The sequence below is a fragment of the Orcinus orca genome, chromosome 3 (genome assembly GCF_937001465.1).
Source record: "Orcinus orca chromosome 3, mOrcOrc1.1, whole genome shotgun sequence".
Classification (NCBI taxonomy): Eukaryota; Metazoa; Chordata; class Mammalia; order Artiodactyla; family Delphinidae; genus Orcinus; species Orcinus orca.
This window is the reverse complement of record NC_064561.1, coordinates 14177501-14193634: the sequence shown is the minus strand read 5'-3', so window position 1 is coordinate 14193634 and position 16134 is coordinate 14177501. Positions and strand designations below refer to the sequence as shown.

The following is a 16134-nucleotide window of genomic DNA, read 5'->3' as shown; positions in this document are numbered from 1 at the left end:
AAACTGACATAGTCCATTACATCTATCAGCTCCTATTCCAGAGGAGGTAGAGTGCTAGAGAGAAAACAGAGCCAGCGTTGAGGGAGAGAATATAGTAGTGTGTGATTTTGAGAAGGTGACTTTTGAAAAAAGGCTTGAAGGAGATGGGACCTGAGTCATGCAGGTATCTGAGGAAAGAGAGGTCCAAGTAAAGGTTAACAGCCAGTTTAAAGGCCCTGAAGTAGGATCTTTCTGACTTGTTATTGCAGGAATAGTAAGGAGGTCCATGTGGCAGGGGAGAGTGATAGGAGATGAGGGTGGAGAGGTTGTGTGCAGGGGATGGAGAGGAAGAATGGGTAGGGCCTTTAGACGATTGTGAAGACTTTGACTTTTACTCTGAGAGAGATGGGAGCCACAGGAGGATTTCAGCAAAGGAGAGCCCCTATCTGATTTAACATTTTAACAGGATTGTTCTCACAGCTGGATGGAGAAGACAGGGCAGGAGTGGGGCAGAAGGGGAGAAAACTGTTGTGATCATCAAATTATAGGAGATGATGCGGTGGAGGGGGTGAGAGAGTGAGGAGATGCTGAGGACTGTGAGTGGGGCCTTCTCATTTCCCTTGTCTGTCAGAGGACTCACCCCTTTGGGCCTGAGCACCTGGAGGGGTAGAGTTGTTAACTGGGATGGGGTGGGGAAGGCTGTGGGCGGAGCAGGTGGAGGGGCAGAGCAGAAGTGCATTGTGGAAACGGTGAGTGTGTGCCTCCCCCTTAGAATGTTGCATGTGGAGATGCTGCCCAGTGAGTTGGATGTGGGAGCCAGGCATCCTAAGAAGAGCTGGGCTGGGGCTTTGTACTGTGGAGCAGGGAGAAGGTCTTTTAAGCAAGAAAGTGGAAGAGATCACAAGGAAGTGAGTATAGACAGAAGTCCAAGGGTTGAGCAAGGGCAGGGAGAGGAGGAGGAAACCACCGCGGTGGCCAAGAAGTGGGTAGGAGGCCATGGAGGTGGGAGGAGAGTCAGGGAGTACAGCGTCCCAGAAGGCGCTGAGAAAGGGTGTCCGGAAGGGGGAAGCATCAGAGGAGAGGGGAGGTAAGGCCTGAGAAGGGGCCTGCTTTCACCTTTGGGTTAGGATCGCTGTGGTCACTGGTGACCTTGACAAGAGCAGTTTCTGAGGAGGTTGGGGAAGAAAATCTGCCCCAAGTGCCCTCCAGAGGGAGTGAGGTGAGAGAGGGTGTGAGCAAATACAATGGCAGTTCTGGGCGGTGGGTAGGGGGACTGTAGAAACGAGCTAGAGAAACAAAGGATTGGGTTTTGGAGGGGTATAACACCGAATAAAGTGGGGGAATTGACTGTAACTGTATTACTTGCTTAAAAAAACAAAACAAAAATAAAGAATAAACGGGGAGGCGGGGGGACACAATCGCGGGAGAGGTAGCTACAAAAGTGGATACAAGGCCACGCTTGGGGGTCGGGGACAAGAGTCAGGTTCCAGACTCTAAATTTAGCTCAGCACAGGGCCGGACAAACCTGAGCTCCGGGAACCTGACACTGGTCCGGCGCCAGGCCCTCGGGCTGTGCTGGCTGGGCCTCGGGCGGCAACTGGGAGTGGCGCCCAGATGGGCGTGTGCTTCCACCTGTCCCGGCCCGTTTCCCAAGGCTGACTGGGTCAGGCTGGGGCGGCCTAGACAGGCTCGCGTTAGGGCTGAGAGAAGGGAGAGACGGAGAGAGGGCGCCTCGGGACCCAGGAGGCCGCGGGCCAAGGCGGGATATTGAGCGGCCCAAAACTGGAGCGCAGAGCACTGGCCTGCACTGAGATCCCCTCGCCCTGTGCTGCCCGGTCGGCTATCAAAGCGCACCCTCCCCTCACGTTTCCCATCCTGGCGCACCCTCAGCTCAAGTCTCTGCCAGCAGGCGTCAGCCCCGCCCTTCTTCTTCCCGTGGGCGCTCGGAGGCCCGCCCCGGCCGCTACGCTGGGAGCGGCGTACCGTAGGGTAGGGTATCCTCTCCCGCGCCGCCCGAGTTGGGTGAACTGAGGGTGCGCATGGCGGCGGTGGGGCCGCGGACTGGCCCGGGCGCTGGGGCCGAGGCGCTGGCGCTGGCGGTAGAGCTGCAGGGCGAGGTGACCTGCTCCATCTGCCTGGAGCTCTTCCGGGAGCCGGTGTCCGTCGACTGCGGCCACAGCTTCTGCCGCGCCTGTATCGCGCGCTGCTGGGAGCGCTCGGGCGCCGGGGCCACCGCCGCGTCCCACAAGTTTTCCTGCTCGCTGCCCTGCCCGCAGTGCCGCGAGCCCGCGCGCCCGGGCCAGCTGCGGCCCAACCGGCAGCTGGCCGCGGTGGCCACGCTGCTGCGGCGCTTCAGCCTGCCAGCGGGCGCGCAGGGGGAACGCGGGCCTCTGGAGGCGGGGGCGGCCGGGTGCGCGCAGCACCGCGAACCGCTCAAGCTCTACTGTCAGGACGATGGACGTGCCATTTGCGTGGTGTGCGACCGCGCCCGCGAGCACCGCGCTCACGCCGTGTTACCCCTGGACGAGGCGGTGCAGGAGGCCAAGGTGAGCGCCGTCCCCACCCCTACGCGTCCCCGGGACCCCCAGTCCCCGTTCTGCGTTCCCACGCAGGCAGGAAGGCCCAGGTGAGCCCCTGCTTCTTTTCCCTTATCCCATGCTGCGCAGCATTGGCTTCGGGACTGAGCGCGGCTCTCCCTCTGTCACCCCCGACACCACCAATACCACCTTCCCAAACCCCTCGCGTTTCCCTTTGGGCCCCTACTGGGCCGCCTGCGTGATGCCCCACAGATTTGGAGATTTTCTTTCTGTCGGTACCTGGCTTTGAGCGGTTTCTCCGTCACACCCACACATTCGCTACCCCCACTCTCAGCCCTTTCCCTGGACATAGCTCTGTTCGGTGTTCTCACCTTCTGTGGCCGAGCGGGACGACCTTCCCAAGAGGTCGGGGTAAGGGGGTGGGTGGCTCCAGGGCTGAGTAGAGAGCCAAGAGCCATCTGGGATTCTGGCACCTCCCATTCCTGCCAACTTGCTAGGGTGTGCGCGGACGCCTCTGGCACAGTCCCCAGTCTTTCTTTGCTCTTACCCTGCTCCAGCTCTCCCACCCAGAGGGCTTTCTGATGGTGGTGAGGAGAGCAGAAGAGAGGACTAGGCAGGTTGGGCTGCTGGCGGGCTTGATGTCAGCCTGGATGGTGCACAGATGGTCTTGAGGACGGGAGACCCTGAGGCCTTTGGAGTCACCCAGCAGCTGTCCTGTACCCTTACGTGCAGCCTGTGCAGGCTGTAGCCATCCCGACGTCCAGAGGTGGCTTCAACCCTGCCGCCTCTTCCTCAATGAACAGGGCCTTCCCTTTCTCCTGGGTGGCTTCAGGAAGACACAAGTGGGAGTTGCCAGAATCCTCTCCCCGCAGTGTCCTCCTTCTCACTCTTCCGCAGGAGCTCCTGGAGTCCAGGCTGAAGGTCTTGAAGAAGGATCTGGAGGACTATGAGGCATTTCGTTCCACCGAAGAGAAGGAGAGCAAGGAGCTCCTGGTGAGCATGGCAACCCCCAAGTTGGCTCCCCTGGGTGACAGCAGAGGGCCACCCACCACTCTGGCTAGGTGTGTGTGGCTTTGGAGTGTGTGCCTGGGGAACAGCCGAGGTGGAGTTTAGAAATATAATGAGGTGCATATTATATAGGGTAACCGTGTAATTTATTATATAACCAGAGCTTTTGAGAGTGAAAGGGAGGGCTAAAATAATTATTTTAGAACAGCTGGCTTGAAGTGGAACTGTCCAGGTGAATCAGGATGTATAGTCCCCCTAATATTACATAACACCCCAGTTAGGGTCTGTGGAGCATCTTGTAATGGAACACATGAATATTTCTATAGAGAAACATATGAATATTCGTACTAAGTGGGAGCCTTCTGTCAGTCTATGGCGTATTTGACCACCAAAGGAGTTATGAAAAAAACTTTAATTTTTAGAGTTTTTTCGATTTTGAAATCGAGGCTAGGGGAGCGGGGTTGGGGGGATGGGGGAGGGGATGGCAGAGCTGCTCCCCACCCAGCAGAGGGCAGGAGGTTCCGGGACTTGGGTTTTCAGCAGCCGATTGTGCTAGCACCCCCACTGCCCAGCGCTTAGGGTGGTATTTTGTCTTCCTTGAAGTGGAACAAGAAAGTGAAATGGGGTTCATTTTGGTTAAGGTGGGCAAACGTGGGTCACTGTCATTTTCCATCTCGAAAATTCAGTTCCTAGCTCAAAAACTAGGGGTTAAGAGAATGCAAGGATCCACTAAGGCCTGTTAGGGCAGGGCTCTTAAGTCCTAGAGTTGGAAAATGGAGGGAGAGCAACCTGAGGGCCGCACCCCCCCTTAAGGGAAGGAGGTGTGGGGTGAAGGGGAGGACCCTGTGTACAGGTGCCCCAGGGTCCTTTCCTGACCCTGAACTGCATCTGGTACACCTGCATCCCATGCACATCTCAGACATTCTCTTCTGAACATTCACTTCCCTCCACAAGGAAGGGCTCACCCCTCACCCCTCCAGATCTCCACCCTGCTCTGCTGGAAAAAAAGAGTAAGCATGTGGGGCTTCCCTGGTGGCGCAGTGGTTGAGAGTCCGCCTGCCGATGCAGGGGACACGGGTTTGTGCCCCGGTCCGGGAGGATCCCACATGCCACGGAGTGGCTGGGCCCGTGAGCCATGGCCGCTGAGCCTGCGCGTCCGGAGCCTGTGCTCCGCAACAGGAGAGGCCACAACAGTGAGAGGCCCGCGTACCGAAAAAAAAAAGAGTAAGCATGTGGCTCTTCGGCCATTGCTGTACATCCATGATCCAGAGGGCCTTCTCCAGCTTGGGCAGCTTCATGGTCTCTGACCCCACACCCCATGACATTGCTTAGCACTTTCTACTCTGTCCTACCCCCACCCAGCCAACCCCCCTGTGGCCCACACATCCTTTATGATTACAAAATACCTGCTTAATGAGACAACCATTGCTGCTATGAGAACAAGGAGAAGGAATATTTTTATTTGAAAATGGTCTTACCATTTAGAGGAGTAGTTCTCAACTAGTGGCAATTTTGGGCCCCAGGGGACATTTGGCAATGTCTGGAGATAATTTTGGTTGTCAGCACTGGGGCAGGGGTGCTACTGGTGTTTACCGGTAGAGGCCAGGGTACTGCTTAAACATCCTGCAATGCATAGGACAGCCCTCCACCACAAATAATTATCTTGCCCCAAATGTCAATAGCGCCGAGGTTGGAAACCCCGATTTAGAGTGTTTTGGTAAATATTGTCCCACTTGTGTTACTTCCTTGGGAGACCGTATGCTATAATTGCAAGAAGCTTGGACTCTGGGGTCAGACTCCCTGGATTAGAATCCTGACTTCACACTTCCTGGTAATGCACCTCTCTGTCTTGGTCTTCTCATTTGTAAATCAGGATGAGAGTGTACCCACGTCACTGGGTGGTTGTCAGCATTGAGGGAGTTAACGCCTGTAAAGTTCCCTGTGCTGTTGCTGCCTGCTTGCCCAAATCCTGAAGACTGGGGAGCAGCGAACTGAACTCAGGTCTCCTAACTTCAGAACCCACTTATAGTCTCCTCTTCCAGCCACCCCCTCCCCCCCTAGAGTTTTCAGGGAAGAGGAACTTTGACATTTGCGCTTGTCCTGGAGGGATGGAATCCTTCTCACTGGCCACGAGAGGCCTCACTTGTTATATCATGCAGAGTCCCTCCCAGGTGTTCACGTAAAGACTCAAGAGGGTCAGGAGCGAGAGTCTGTGTCTGAAATCACAGGGGTGAAAATCCTGTGGATAATGGTCATAGAAAAAATAGGATAGAAAGCTTGCACACAGCAGACTCTTACTTAGGTCGTTGTGGGTGTGCTGTTACCTCTGATCACTGGCGTTGATTTTCCTTCCTTCTTTCTACTTTCCTGCATTTCCAGGTTTTATATTATGAACTTGTGTTGCTTTTACGATTGCTAAACAGAAAAGGGGCCCTTTAAAATGAAGTAAAGTGAAGAGTGAAAGTTGGAGGGGTGACAAATGTTAAAGTACAAAATTCAAATGAGTAAAACTTAAAGATCTTATTGGCTTTATTCAGTGGTTCATAAATCAGCCAACATCCCACCTTGCAGAAAGAAAGAAGTTCTGAAGAGCTATACAAGGCGAGAGACTTTACAGGCAGAGGAAGCAGGAACAAGGAAGTTGTACTAGGCAAAAAAGTGGGTTGGCCACAGAGGCTCATGAGTAGAAGAGTTGTTTTGACGGTTAAGAAGGCTTTTCATTGGCCCAACAGCACGGGCTCCCACTCACCAAGAATGATCTAGCAGCTGCTGCTGCTGCCCAATATTCAGCCTGGCAGCAGCAGAACCACTGCAGAGGCCTGATATAACATCATCCTTGAAGGAAACCAGTTACTTGGTAGCAGATGGATTGCACTGGACCTCTTCCACCCTGGAAGGGACAGCATTTTATCTTGGCTGGAACTGACACATTTCTGAGTAAGAGTTGTCTTTTCTGCCTGCAGAGCCCAAGCCAGCACTACCAAGGACTTATAGACTGTTTGATTCATCGACATGATTTATGATCCCAAAGTAGTTTGGGTGTCTGATTAGAGAGGGAATTTAAACATAAGAAGTGCTGTGAAGGTAGAAGGATTTTAAATTTATTTCCAATCTTGCAGTTTTGATATCCTGTTAGTACATGGTTTTTTTTTTTTTTTTTTTTTTGCGGTACGCGGGCCTCTCACTGTTGTGGCCTCTCCCGTTGCGGAGCACAGGCTCCAGACGCGCAGGCTTAGCGGCCATGGCTCACGGGCCCAGCCGCTCCGCGGCATGTGGGATCTTCCTGAACCGGGGCACGAACCCGTGTCCCCTGCATCGGCAGGCGGACTCTCAACCACTGCGCCACCAGGGAAGCCCAGTACATGTTTTTAATACTGTGAATGTGCTTCTTTAAATGTGAGACCTGCCATCATCTCTCCATGTAGATACTTGCGTCACCCTTGCAGCCTAACAGCGAATTAGGGTACTTTGTTGGCCTGCTTGTCTGACAGCCAGTGACATCAATGATTTACTTCAAGTTTCTGTGTCTTAAAATGAGTTTTCATCAGCAGCCCCCACTCCACCCCCCACTTCCACAAAGCCACACCTTAAAGTTGCCTTATAAATCATATATTAAATCATCGCTGAAAATGTTGAACTAAACCGAAGTGAGAAGAGTTATACGGCATTATGTTTGAGATCTCAGTGTGTGCTATCAAAGATGTTTTCCAACTGTACAATAACTTGAAACCATCACGTGTTTGGATGCTCTAATTTCAGCAGAATAAAGATCATAAATTTGGTCACACACACAAAAGTGGGTTGGCTATTGCAAAGTTGCTTTCCCTGTAGGGGATGGCAGGGGTTTATCAGGCAGATTACTGAACAAATACTGATCAGGCCGTTCCTTATAGGCTGGTTTAAGATAACATTTGTGGGAGAGCTGAAACTGTCATTGGGTCTCGGTTTGGTGATGTGGGGCTTAACATAAGCGACTCCATTTGGGGCCTGTTGTCTTGCTTTGAACACAAAATAAATGTGTTTGGGGACCTCAGTTTAATCCTTACAGTGACTGCAGGAGGCACTATTTTATCCCTCCCACTTTTCAAATAAGGAGACTGCAGCCCTGGGGGATTCTGGGGTGAGTTTGAAGTTTCCCTAGGTTGGTGGGAGAACCCAGGTCTAAAGAGACACATGGGCGCAACTGTGACAGGGAAAGGGAAGGCACGTGTTGAGGCTGCTGCGTGCTCGGAATCGGGACATTTAAACTAGAGCGTGTGCACGGTGGGCATGCACGCGTGAGTCTCTGACCCCTGAGCAGTGAGGGGGATGCACCCCTGCCCTGTGGGATGGCTCAGAGGCTTCTATCCAAATGCTGTGTCTCAGATGCCCACATCCCTTTGCCCTCTTCAACTTCACCTCTTCTGGGACAGAAGCAGATGGCAGCCGAGCGAGAGAAGGTTGGGGCGGAGTTCCAGGCTCTGCGGGCCTTCCTGGTGGAACAGGAGGGTCGGCTCCTGGGCCGCCTGGAGGAGCTGTCCCGGGAGGTGACACAGAAGCAGAATGAGAACCTGGCCCGGCTTGGGGGTGAGATTGCCCAGCTCTCCAAGCTCAGCAGCGAGATCCAGGAGACAACTGGCAAGCCTGATCTTGACTTTCTCCAGGTGAGCCTGGCTTGGCCAGGGTACGAGTCCTTTATCCTAAGGCAGGAGGCATGAATTTATCCCTCCCACTTTTCAAATGAGGAAACAAGAATGGCGGCGAGAACAGAATCAGATCCTATGAGTTTAGTAGAATCACACATCTGGAGCCAAAGTGGACTAGAGAGAGGAGCGCTGATTTTCCTGGGGTTAGAGGTCTACAGGGATGTGATAAAAACTTTCTTGACCATGATCCACAATAACATCTCTTACAATGTATTCTATTATATACGTTGTGACAAAAGTCTCAGAAAATGACACTTACCCGTACTACATGTGATGCACTTTGATGTTTTTTTATTCTGTCTTATTTCCTTCTAAAATAAATAGTCACAATCCACGAAATAAACTTCACAAGTCACAAATGGATCAAGAATGGTCATTTAAGTGAATTCCCTGGACTCTGTACTTCCACTGCCGGGGGCCTGGGTTCAATCCATGGTCAGGTAACTAAGATACCACAAAGCCATGAGGCCAAAACAAAACAAAGCAAAACAGGTCATTTAAAAGGCACTAATCTAAGTGATGTCCAGGTGTTGCATAAGAGCTGTCACTCGTCTTGGGCGATGTTGAAAGCAGAGGCAGCATTGGGTCCTAGCCCTTGGCTCCAGTGATGATTCTGTAATAAATGGGAGCATCGGGAAGCTCTTGCCACCTGGGGCCCATGCAGGAGGTAGGGGGTTATACACCTGCTTCTTCCCCTGGAAGGAGGGAAGGGGCCAGTTTTATTTTCTCAAAGGTGAATGCTGATTTGGTTTTCTCTCATTGTTCTTTCCAGGAATTCAAAAACACACTAAGCAGGTGAGTGGACCTAACGATACCTTGGGCCTCTCTAAGCTGGCTCTTCTTTCCCACTTAGCTTCCTGTCTTCATTCCCCACCCCTGACCTCTCACCTCCCGATGCCCCCAGTGCCTTACCTGGGTACCTTCTGAGACAAACATCTGCTGCCTGGCCATGGGTATTCGGCATGGGGTCAGGCTCTCCTTTTCACCTCTCCCCACCCAGAGGACCTCACCATCCTAAGTGTCAAGCCCAGTGGGAGTGGGACAGTGTTAGTGGGCCTTCCTCAGGGTCCTTGTCCTGCAGGTGCAGCAATGTGCCTGCCCCCAAGCCAACCACAGTCTCTTCTGAGATGAAGAATAAAGTCTGGAATGTTTCTCTCAAGACCTTTGTCTTAAAGGGGCTGCTCAAGAAGTTCAGAGGTAGGGACTTGTGTGTGGGGCTGGGCCCTGCAGTCCTGGTGGTGATGGTGTGTTTCTGGTGGTTTGGGGTCCTGAAGATGTGCCTTTCCAAAAGCTGTATGATAAAACAGGAACTAGGGTGTGTCAAGGCCAGACTGGTGCGGGGAGGCGGTGGTGGCTAATTTATTTAGAACCCCCGCCCCTACCCCAGGGCATGAAGCTTCCCCTGGGGACAGATGGAGTAGAGGGGCACTGGGGGCAGAAAGAAGGATGAAGAGGGAGAGCTCAGCTCAGAATGGCTCCAGACAAAAGAGGGGGAAGTGGGAGAGGTAGAGCTAGAATACAGCCCCCTCCCCACCCCCATGATCGGCCCAGCACTTGCCCATCAACTGTAGGGTATCTGGGGAGTGAGTGAACCCCCAGATATTTAACATTTACAGTGGGGCTGTCAGTGTCAAGAGGTGGTGTCACCGTTGTTGCCAAATAGAAATTTCCCATGTCATTCACACACAACCTGCTTTGTTTCTCCTCTTCAGAGGATCTTCGGGGAGAACTGGAGAAAGAGGAGAAAGGTATGATGGCTGTTTTAACAGTGAGTGCCCGTCATTTGGCCATGCAGAGATCCAGTGACTGTCTCTCGGGGCTCTGTGCATGGTTGGTTCCTTCTGCCTGTCCACCTCAGCAACTTTGCCATCGACTGCCCTTTCTTCCTCATCCTCACAAGTCTGATTCCTTCAGGCCACCGTGGGGCCCATAGGCCTATAAGTTGTTCCAGAGCAGGAGTGCCCTGCACCTTGAGATACTCAGATCGGGGAGTGCTTGTCGGTCACCTGGACAAGCCTCTCTTCCCTGTTCCCGCTCCCAGAGAGCTGGAGACCTCACCTGGGGACAGGGATTGTGTGCAGGGGTCGGGGGAAGCAGGGGGACACTGAAGACTGGAAGGGAGGTGGTGATCACTCCTGCAGGGCTCTGGGGTGAGTGGGATCTAACCCCAAGGGGAAGGGAAGTGGGGAGGGGAGGACACATATTCCTGATGCTGATGTGACTGAGCTAAATCAGATCTTACTCGGGAAGAATCTAAACCCACCGAGTCAGACTATGTCCTCCTCTGCTCAGAACCCTGTGACAGCCCTGCCTCTCTCACTCAGGAAGGGCTGGAGTTCTTGCAGTGCTCTTGAAGGCCCTACGGGGTCTGGAGCCTCACTGCACACTCTTCCCCTGGTTCACTCCGTGCAGCCACACACAGTCCTTGCTGCTCCTGGAAGGCACCAAGCACACAGCTGCTTAAGGGCCTTTGCACTGCACCGGCTATGCCAGGGCCTGGAACACCCTTCCCCCAGACAGCTGCATATCTGACTTCCTATCTCCTTGATGTCTGTGCTCAAATGCACTTTTTCAGTAAGGCCTTCCCTGGCCCCTCTAGTTGAAATTACAGCCTGCTCTCCTGATCCCTCTATCATGTATTGTCTCTCCTCCTTCTCCCCACAGAAAGGAAGCTTCAGGAGGGCAGGGATACTCCACTGTGGGATTCTCAGGGCCTAGAACAGACCTGGAACATAGTAGCACTTGCAGCAAGTGTGCATATTTTATCTTTTTATTATGGAAAATTTCAAACATAAAGTAGAGAGAAGAGCATGATGAGTATTATGTACTCATCATACACCTTCATCAATTATTGACTCGTGGCTAGTATTTTTCATAAACACCCCTACCCACTTCTTCCCACTGCATTATTTCGCAGCAAACCACAGATAGCTCTCATTTCCGTAAATATCTCAGTATGTTGTCTCTAAAGAGATAGACTTTAAAAAAAACATAAACACAAAACCATTAAGAAAGCAAACACAAAACCAACGTCATAACTAAAAAATTAATGATTCTTTCCAGTATCTAGTGTCCGAAATCCCCCACTTGTCTTTTTTCTTAATTTTATTTTTTCAATTGAAGTATAATTCATTTACAATGTTTTGCCAATCTCTGCTGTACAGCCCCAATTTTCTTTTTTTTTCTCTTTTGCGCTGCCTTGGGTCTTTATTGCTGCACGCGGGCTTTTCTCTAGTTGTGTGCGCGGGGTCTACCCGATGCGGTGCACGGGCTTCTCCTTGTGGTGGCTTCGCGGGCTTCAGAAGTTGTGGCTTGCGGGCTCTAGAGCGCAGGCTCAGTCGTTGTGGCGCAGGGGTTTACTTGCTCCACCTGTGGGATCTTCCGGACCCAGGGCTCGAACCTGTGTAGCCTGCAGTGGCAGGCAGAGTCTTAACCACTGCGCCAGTAGGGAAGGCCACCCCCACGGTCTTTTAAATTGGATTTGTCAATCTGTTTGAATTGAGATCCAAATCAGGTCCATAAATTGCCTTTCTGTGATTTCAACACCTACTTAATGAGGGGGCGGTGGGAGTGGGGCGATGGGAGCTGTGCAAGGACACTGCATGGGACGTCTCTCCCTGTCTTCCCCCCTCCCCATACCCCGCAGTGGAGCTGACCTTGGACCCCGACACGGCCAACCCCCGCCTCATCCTCTCTCTGGATCTTAAGAGCGTGCGCCTTGGACAGCGGGCCCAGGACCTGCCCAGCCACCCGCGCCGCTTCGACACCAACATGCGAGTTCTGGCATCCTGCGGTTTCTCCTCCGGGAGGCACCACTGGGAGGTGGAAGTGGGCTCCAAGGACGGCTGGGCCTTCGGCGTGGCACGTGAGAGCGTGCGCCGCAAGGGCCTCACGCCCTTCACCCCCGAAGAGGGCGTCTGGGCGCTGCAGCTCAACAGCGGGCAGTACTGGGCAGTGACCAGCCCTGAAAGAACGCCCCTCAGCTGTGGGCACCTGTCCCGCGTGCGGGTCGCCCTGGACCTGGAGGTGGGGGCCGTGTCCTTCTATGCTGCGGAGGACATGCACCACATCTACACCTTCCGTGTCAACTTCCAAGAGCGCGTGTTCCCCCTTTTCTCTGTCTGCTCCACTGGTACCTACTTGCGAATCTGGCCTTGAGGGGCATTGCCCGGCCTCCCTGAGGGGGTCAGTCGGTCATGGGAAAGCATGTTGCCCTCGGATGGGGCCTCCTGGTCACTCTGGGTATGCTCTCCAGATTCTTGTCCCAGGCTGCCTTAGAGGGGCTTCTGCAGACTACAGCATCAAAGACATGAGAATGGGCTGTTGGGGAAAAGGGCTCTGAGGTCAGTTGAGCAGGGGAAGAGATGCTTTGGACCCTCCTGGCATGTCTCCTGCCTGTTGTCCACGTGTGGATTTGGCCTGAGCTGTGAGGAGGTGGAGGTGGATGAGGACAGGAGCCCAGCTCCACCAGAGGTGCTTCCTATCACTGCCCCAACTCAGCAGGGCTTCTGGTTCCGTGGAACAAAACCAAGCTCTGGTCCTTTGCCATCCTCAGTTGCAAGGGGGGCAGGTTCCTGCCAGGCCAATCAGGTTCATGATCCCTTCTGCTCTGCCTTCCTGTCAGCTGCCAGCTCTGCCTTCAGAGACCTGAATCTAGCTGGCCTGACGAAGTTGTCTACTCAGGGAGGATCACTGTACTTCCAGCTCAGTGGAGAGTTTGGGCCGGAACTGGTAGGAGACCCTTGATCTGTACATGAGGGCAAAGCCCAGGGTAACAGCATATAGGCATAGCTGCCGTCCAATGTGGCTTAGCCTGATGACAGAGTGTATGTACAACACATCCTTGGCCACAGTGACTGCTCCGTGTACTCAAGTTTGCCTAAACCCTTTTCAAGTGCCAAATTACAGTCTCCCTTGGGTAAGGAGACCAAAGATTCTGGAATTTTGAACCTCAAGGCGGCACGTATAATTTTACAGAAGCAACTAACATCAGCATGGAAATGCACAGAGCACAGGCATGCCCCTGACAGACACTTCCTGGAGCTTCCCAAATGTATGCCAGCAGCAGAAGACCCTGGTGCCACGGCCTGCTCAGCCCGTACCCTGGAGGGTGTTATTCCCTTGGCTAATGGTTCCCCAGCTTCTGCATGGCTGGGCTTCTGGGAGAGTGGAGGTAGGCTGTTCCCTGCTTAGTGTGCTCCAGGAAAGGGGCATGGGGAGATGGAAATACAGACTGTGAGCTCATTTCTAGGGTGTCTTGGCTCATTCTTAACTCCCCCAGTCTGAATGCAAGAGCACAGTTACGAGCAAAGGTTTCTGCCAGACTAGGTGAGCGTGTGTGTTTATCTGTGTGAGGAACGTTTGCATGTGTGTTTAGATCTCAGATCTCAGGAGCGGGGGGCGGGGCCATGTGGATTTTGGAGAGGGCGTTTATGAGCATGCGTATAAGGTTTAGGTGCGAACAGACATAGGTCAGTATGGTCACACCCTATTTTTGATTTGTAGTTGTAAAATATTAGCCACCCCATATTTAGGTGAAAGCCAAAGGTTTCCTTCCCCCACTACCTAGCTGCCCAGCTAGATGAAATCCAGTCTCAGACCTAATTCTGTCCTGCACACATTGTTTATAGATAGACGTGTTGGCATGCAGGGGCAGTGACCATCAAACAGTCTGATCTGCAAGCATCTTGGAGTTTCCATGCTCTCTGTCCCTGAGATACTTCAAGCACACTTTGCATACAAGGGACGGTAAGAGAGATGTTCTTGTCGGGGCAGGCATGACACTTTTCTAGAGGCAATCTAGAGATATAGCACTAGGCAGTCAGAATCCAGTGTCCTGTGGGCTGGGGACAGGACCATTGAAGAGTCCAGCCTATAGCAGCATCCCAGAGGGTGAACCCTGTGTGGTGTTCATACATGGAGAGTAGCTCTAGAACACTGTAGCTAATCAGTGTATTTGAATACCACTGATTTCCACAAGGAAAATCCATTTCTAACATTCACTTATTAATTAAATTGCCTAATGCTATCATCAAGCCTTAATGTTATCCAGGCTTGTATGGCTTTTGGATTGAGTAGCACAATTACCCTTTATATCATCTAACAACTGTGCTGAAGTATTGCAACACATTACAGGTCACGGAAGGTAGGGTGACTAGGTTCAGGTCTGGGCACTGCAGGGGTGGCTGTGTTTATATTTTCAGCTTTTGTGTTTGTGAATGTGATTGTGTGTCTATCAGAGTTTGCAGAATAACAATGCGGATATATACATATTCGAAGAGATGTAACAAGAGTTACATAACAATTACACGTGGACAGTACGACAGATGTTCTCTCTTGGTCACTAGGGTGGTGCAGTGACTTAGGATGTCACAGGGCTGGTGTGAGAGTATGCCTGTGTGTGTGCATTTTCCTCTCCCATCCTTTGACCATCATAAGATCTCTGAGATGTCTGGGCCTCTGAGAGCAATGACTGGCCTAACTTGGGTTCCTTCTGACTCCATCCATTCATTGGTCCTAGATCCTTGTGAGCTGCTGAGACATGAAAACCCACATCCTTGAAACCAGACCCTCACACCACTCCTCAGCATCCAGACAAGGGGGCACCTAGGGGCCTTCCTCTGGCCTGGCCACCCAGTGACCTAAGTCATCTGGCCTTGCAGGGACCAAAGGGTGGATTGGGCCATCAGACCAAGTTCCACCAACTACAGCCACAGTTTCTGACCATTTCTGGGCTAGGGCTCCTGTCCCTCACCTGGGCTCTCAATCTCTTCCCTTTGTCCCGTGGGCGCTTTGGGGGGCCCCGATGGAACCAGCTCTCCCAAAATTCAAGACGGGCCCCTAAGGATTTCCTTTTCCTAATTTGCCTTAAGTTGCGGTAGGGGCTAGGGACCTCCTGTCCCGTTCCAGTCCTTCACACATCGACCTTTTGATTTTCCCACCTTTCTCTACCAATTTTTCCCTCCTGATCACCCACCCAGACCAGAACTGGATTCCTCTCAGGACAGGCATACTGAGACCCTTTCTCTAGCCCTTCTCTCAGAGCCCCAACCTCGGACCCCTACTGTCATAGGACCTCTATCCTCAACAAGTTTTCGCCCCAGACCCCAAAGCCGGGCGGAAGACCCCAGGCCCTCCTCGTATTCAGCCCATTGGTGGCCCCGCCCCCTCCCGCAGCGCGCCCCGCCCTCACCAGATCTCTCACAGCTTCCGCTCCCCAGCGGGCGCAACTCTCCTCCTCTCTCCTCTGGGCTCTCTCCCAGGATTTGCAGCTCGGCCCTCGACACTGACACTGACGCCGCAGCTGAGGGGGCGGCAGCCGGACGGGTCGCTCACTGGCCGAGGGACGTGGGCCCCGCCTGTCGTCAGTGAACTCCTGCCTGTTGGTGTCTGCGGCTGCGCGGTGACCAGTGTCTGCGGCTGCGCGGTGACCAAAGCCGTGTCAAGTACTCGTGCGCAGAAAGGCGACTCGCAGTTGGCTCCATAGCTCAGGGGTTAGAGCACTGGTCTTGTAAACCAGGGGTCGCGAGTTCAAATCTCGCTGGGGCCTACTTGGATATTTTTCCATCCCTCTCTTCTGAAGAGCTGAAAATGCACACCCCAGCACGAATTTCCGCCATTATGTGTTTTTGCCTCTCAAGTGCCCCTTAAATGCTTGCCACCCTTCGGTCCCTCCCTCCCGTCTACTCTCGCGAAGATCCAGACCCACTGCGTCCCTGGCTTTGAGATCACAGGTTCTGCTGGCCCCGCGCGCCTTCTCCCCCGCGACCCCTCTCTCGCTTCCTTATGCGCGCCCTCTCCGCGAGTTCACGGCGGGTCTTTCCGTTCCCCTCCTGTCGCTCCACTCGGCCAGGGGCTTGCCCTGGTCTCTAATTCTTTCTGCGTTGCTTGGGGGATCACCTGTGAAAGCCCTCCCGCCCCCGCCC

The 16134-nt window shown here is 53.1% G+C and overlaps 1 protein-coding gene and 1 non-coding gene across 3 annotated transcripts; both read left to right on the top strand.

Annotated features, from left to right (window-relative positions):
• The first annotated feature begins 1663 nt into the window (after positions 1-1663).
• Positions 1664-13453, top strand: TRIM7 (tripartite motif containing 7). 2 transcript variants are annotated; one of them, XM_004277641.4, is made up of 7 exons: positions 1671-2525; positions 3414-3509; positions 7937-8167; positions 8982-9004; positions 9291-9406; positions 9922-9957; positions 11856-13453. In XM_004277641.4, the coding sequence occupies exons 1-7, from the start codon at positions 2019-2021 to the stop codon at positions 12365-12367; spliced, it is 1521 nt and encodes a 506-aa protein (XP_004277689.2). In that variant the 5' UTR covers positions 1671-2018; the 3' UTR covers positions 12368-13453. The 2 variants fall into 2 exon arrangements, 1 of the variants encoding a protein (XP_004277689.2); XR_004475569.2 differs by lacking the exon at positions 11856-13453 and having other exon boundaries at positions 1664-2525; positions 7890-8167; positions 8982-9406; positions 9922-9955.
• A 2232-nt stretch (positions 13454-15685) lies between these two features.
• Positions 15686-15758, top strand: TRNAT-UGU (transfer RNA threonine (anticodon UGU)). Its single transcript has one exon. It is a non-coding gene; the product is annotated as a tRNA-Thr (tRNA).
• The last annotated feature ends 376 nt before the right edge of the window (positions 15759-16134 follow it).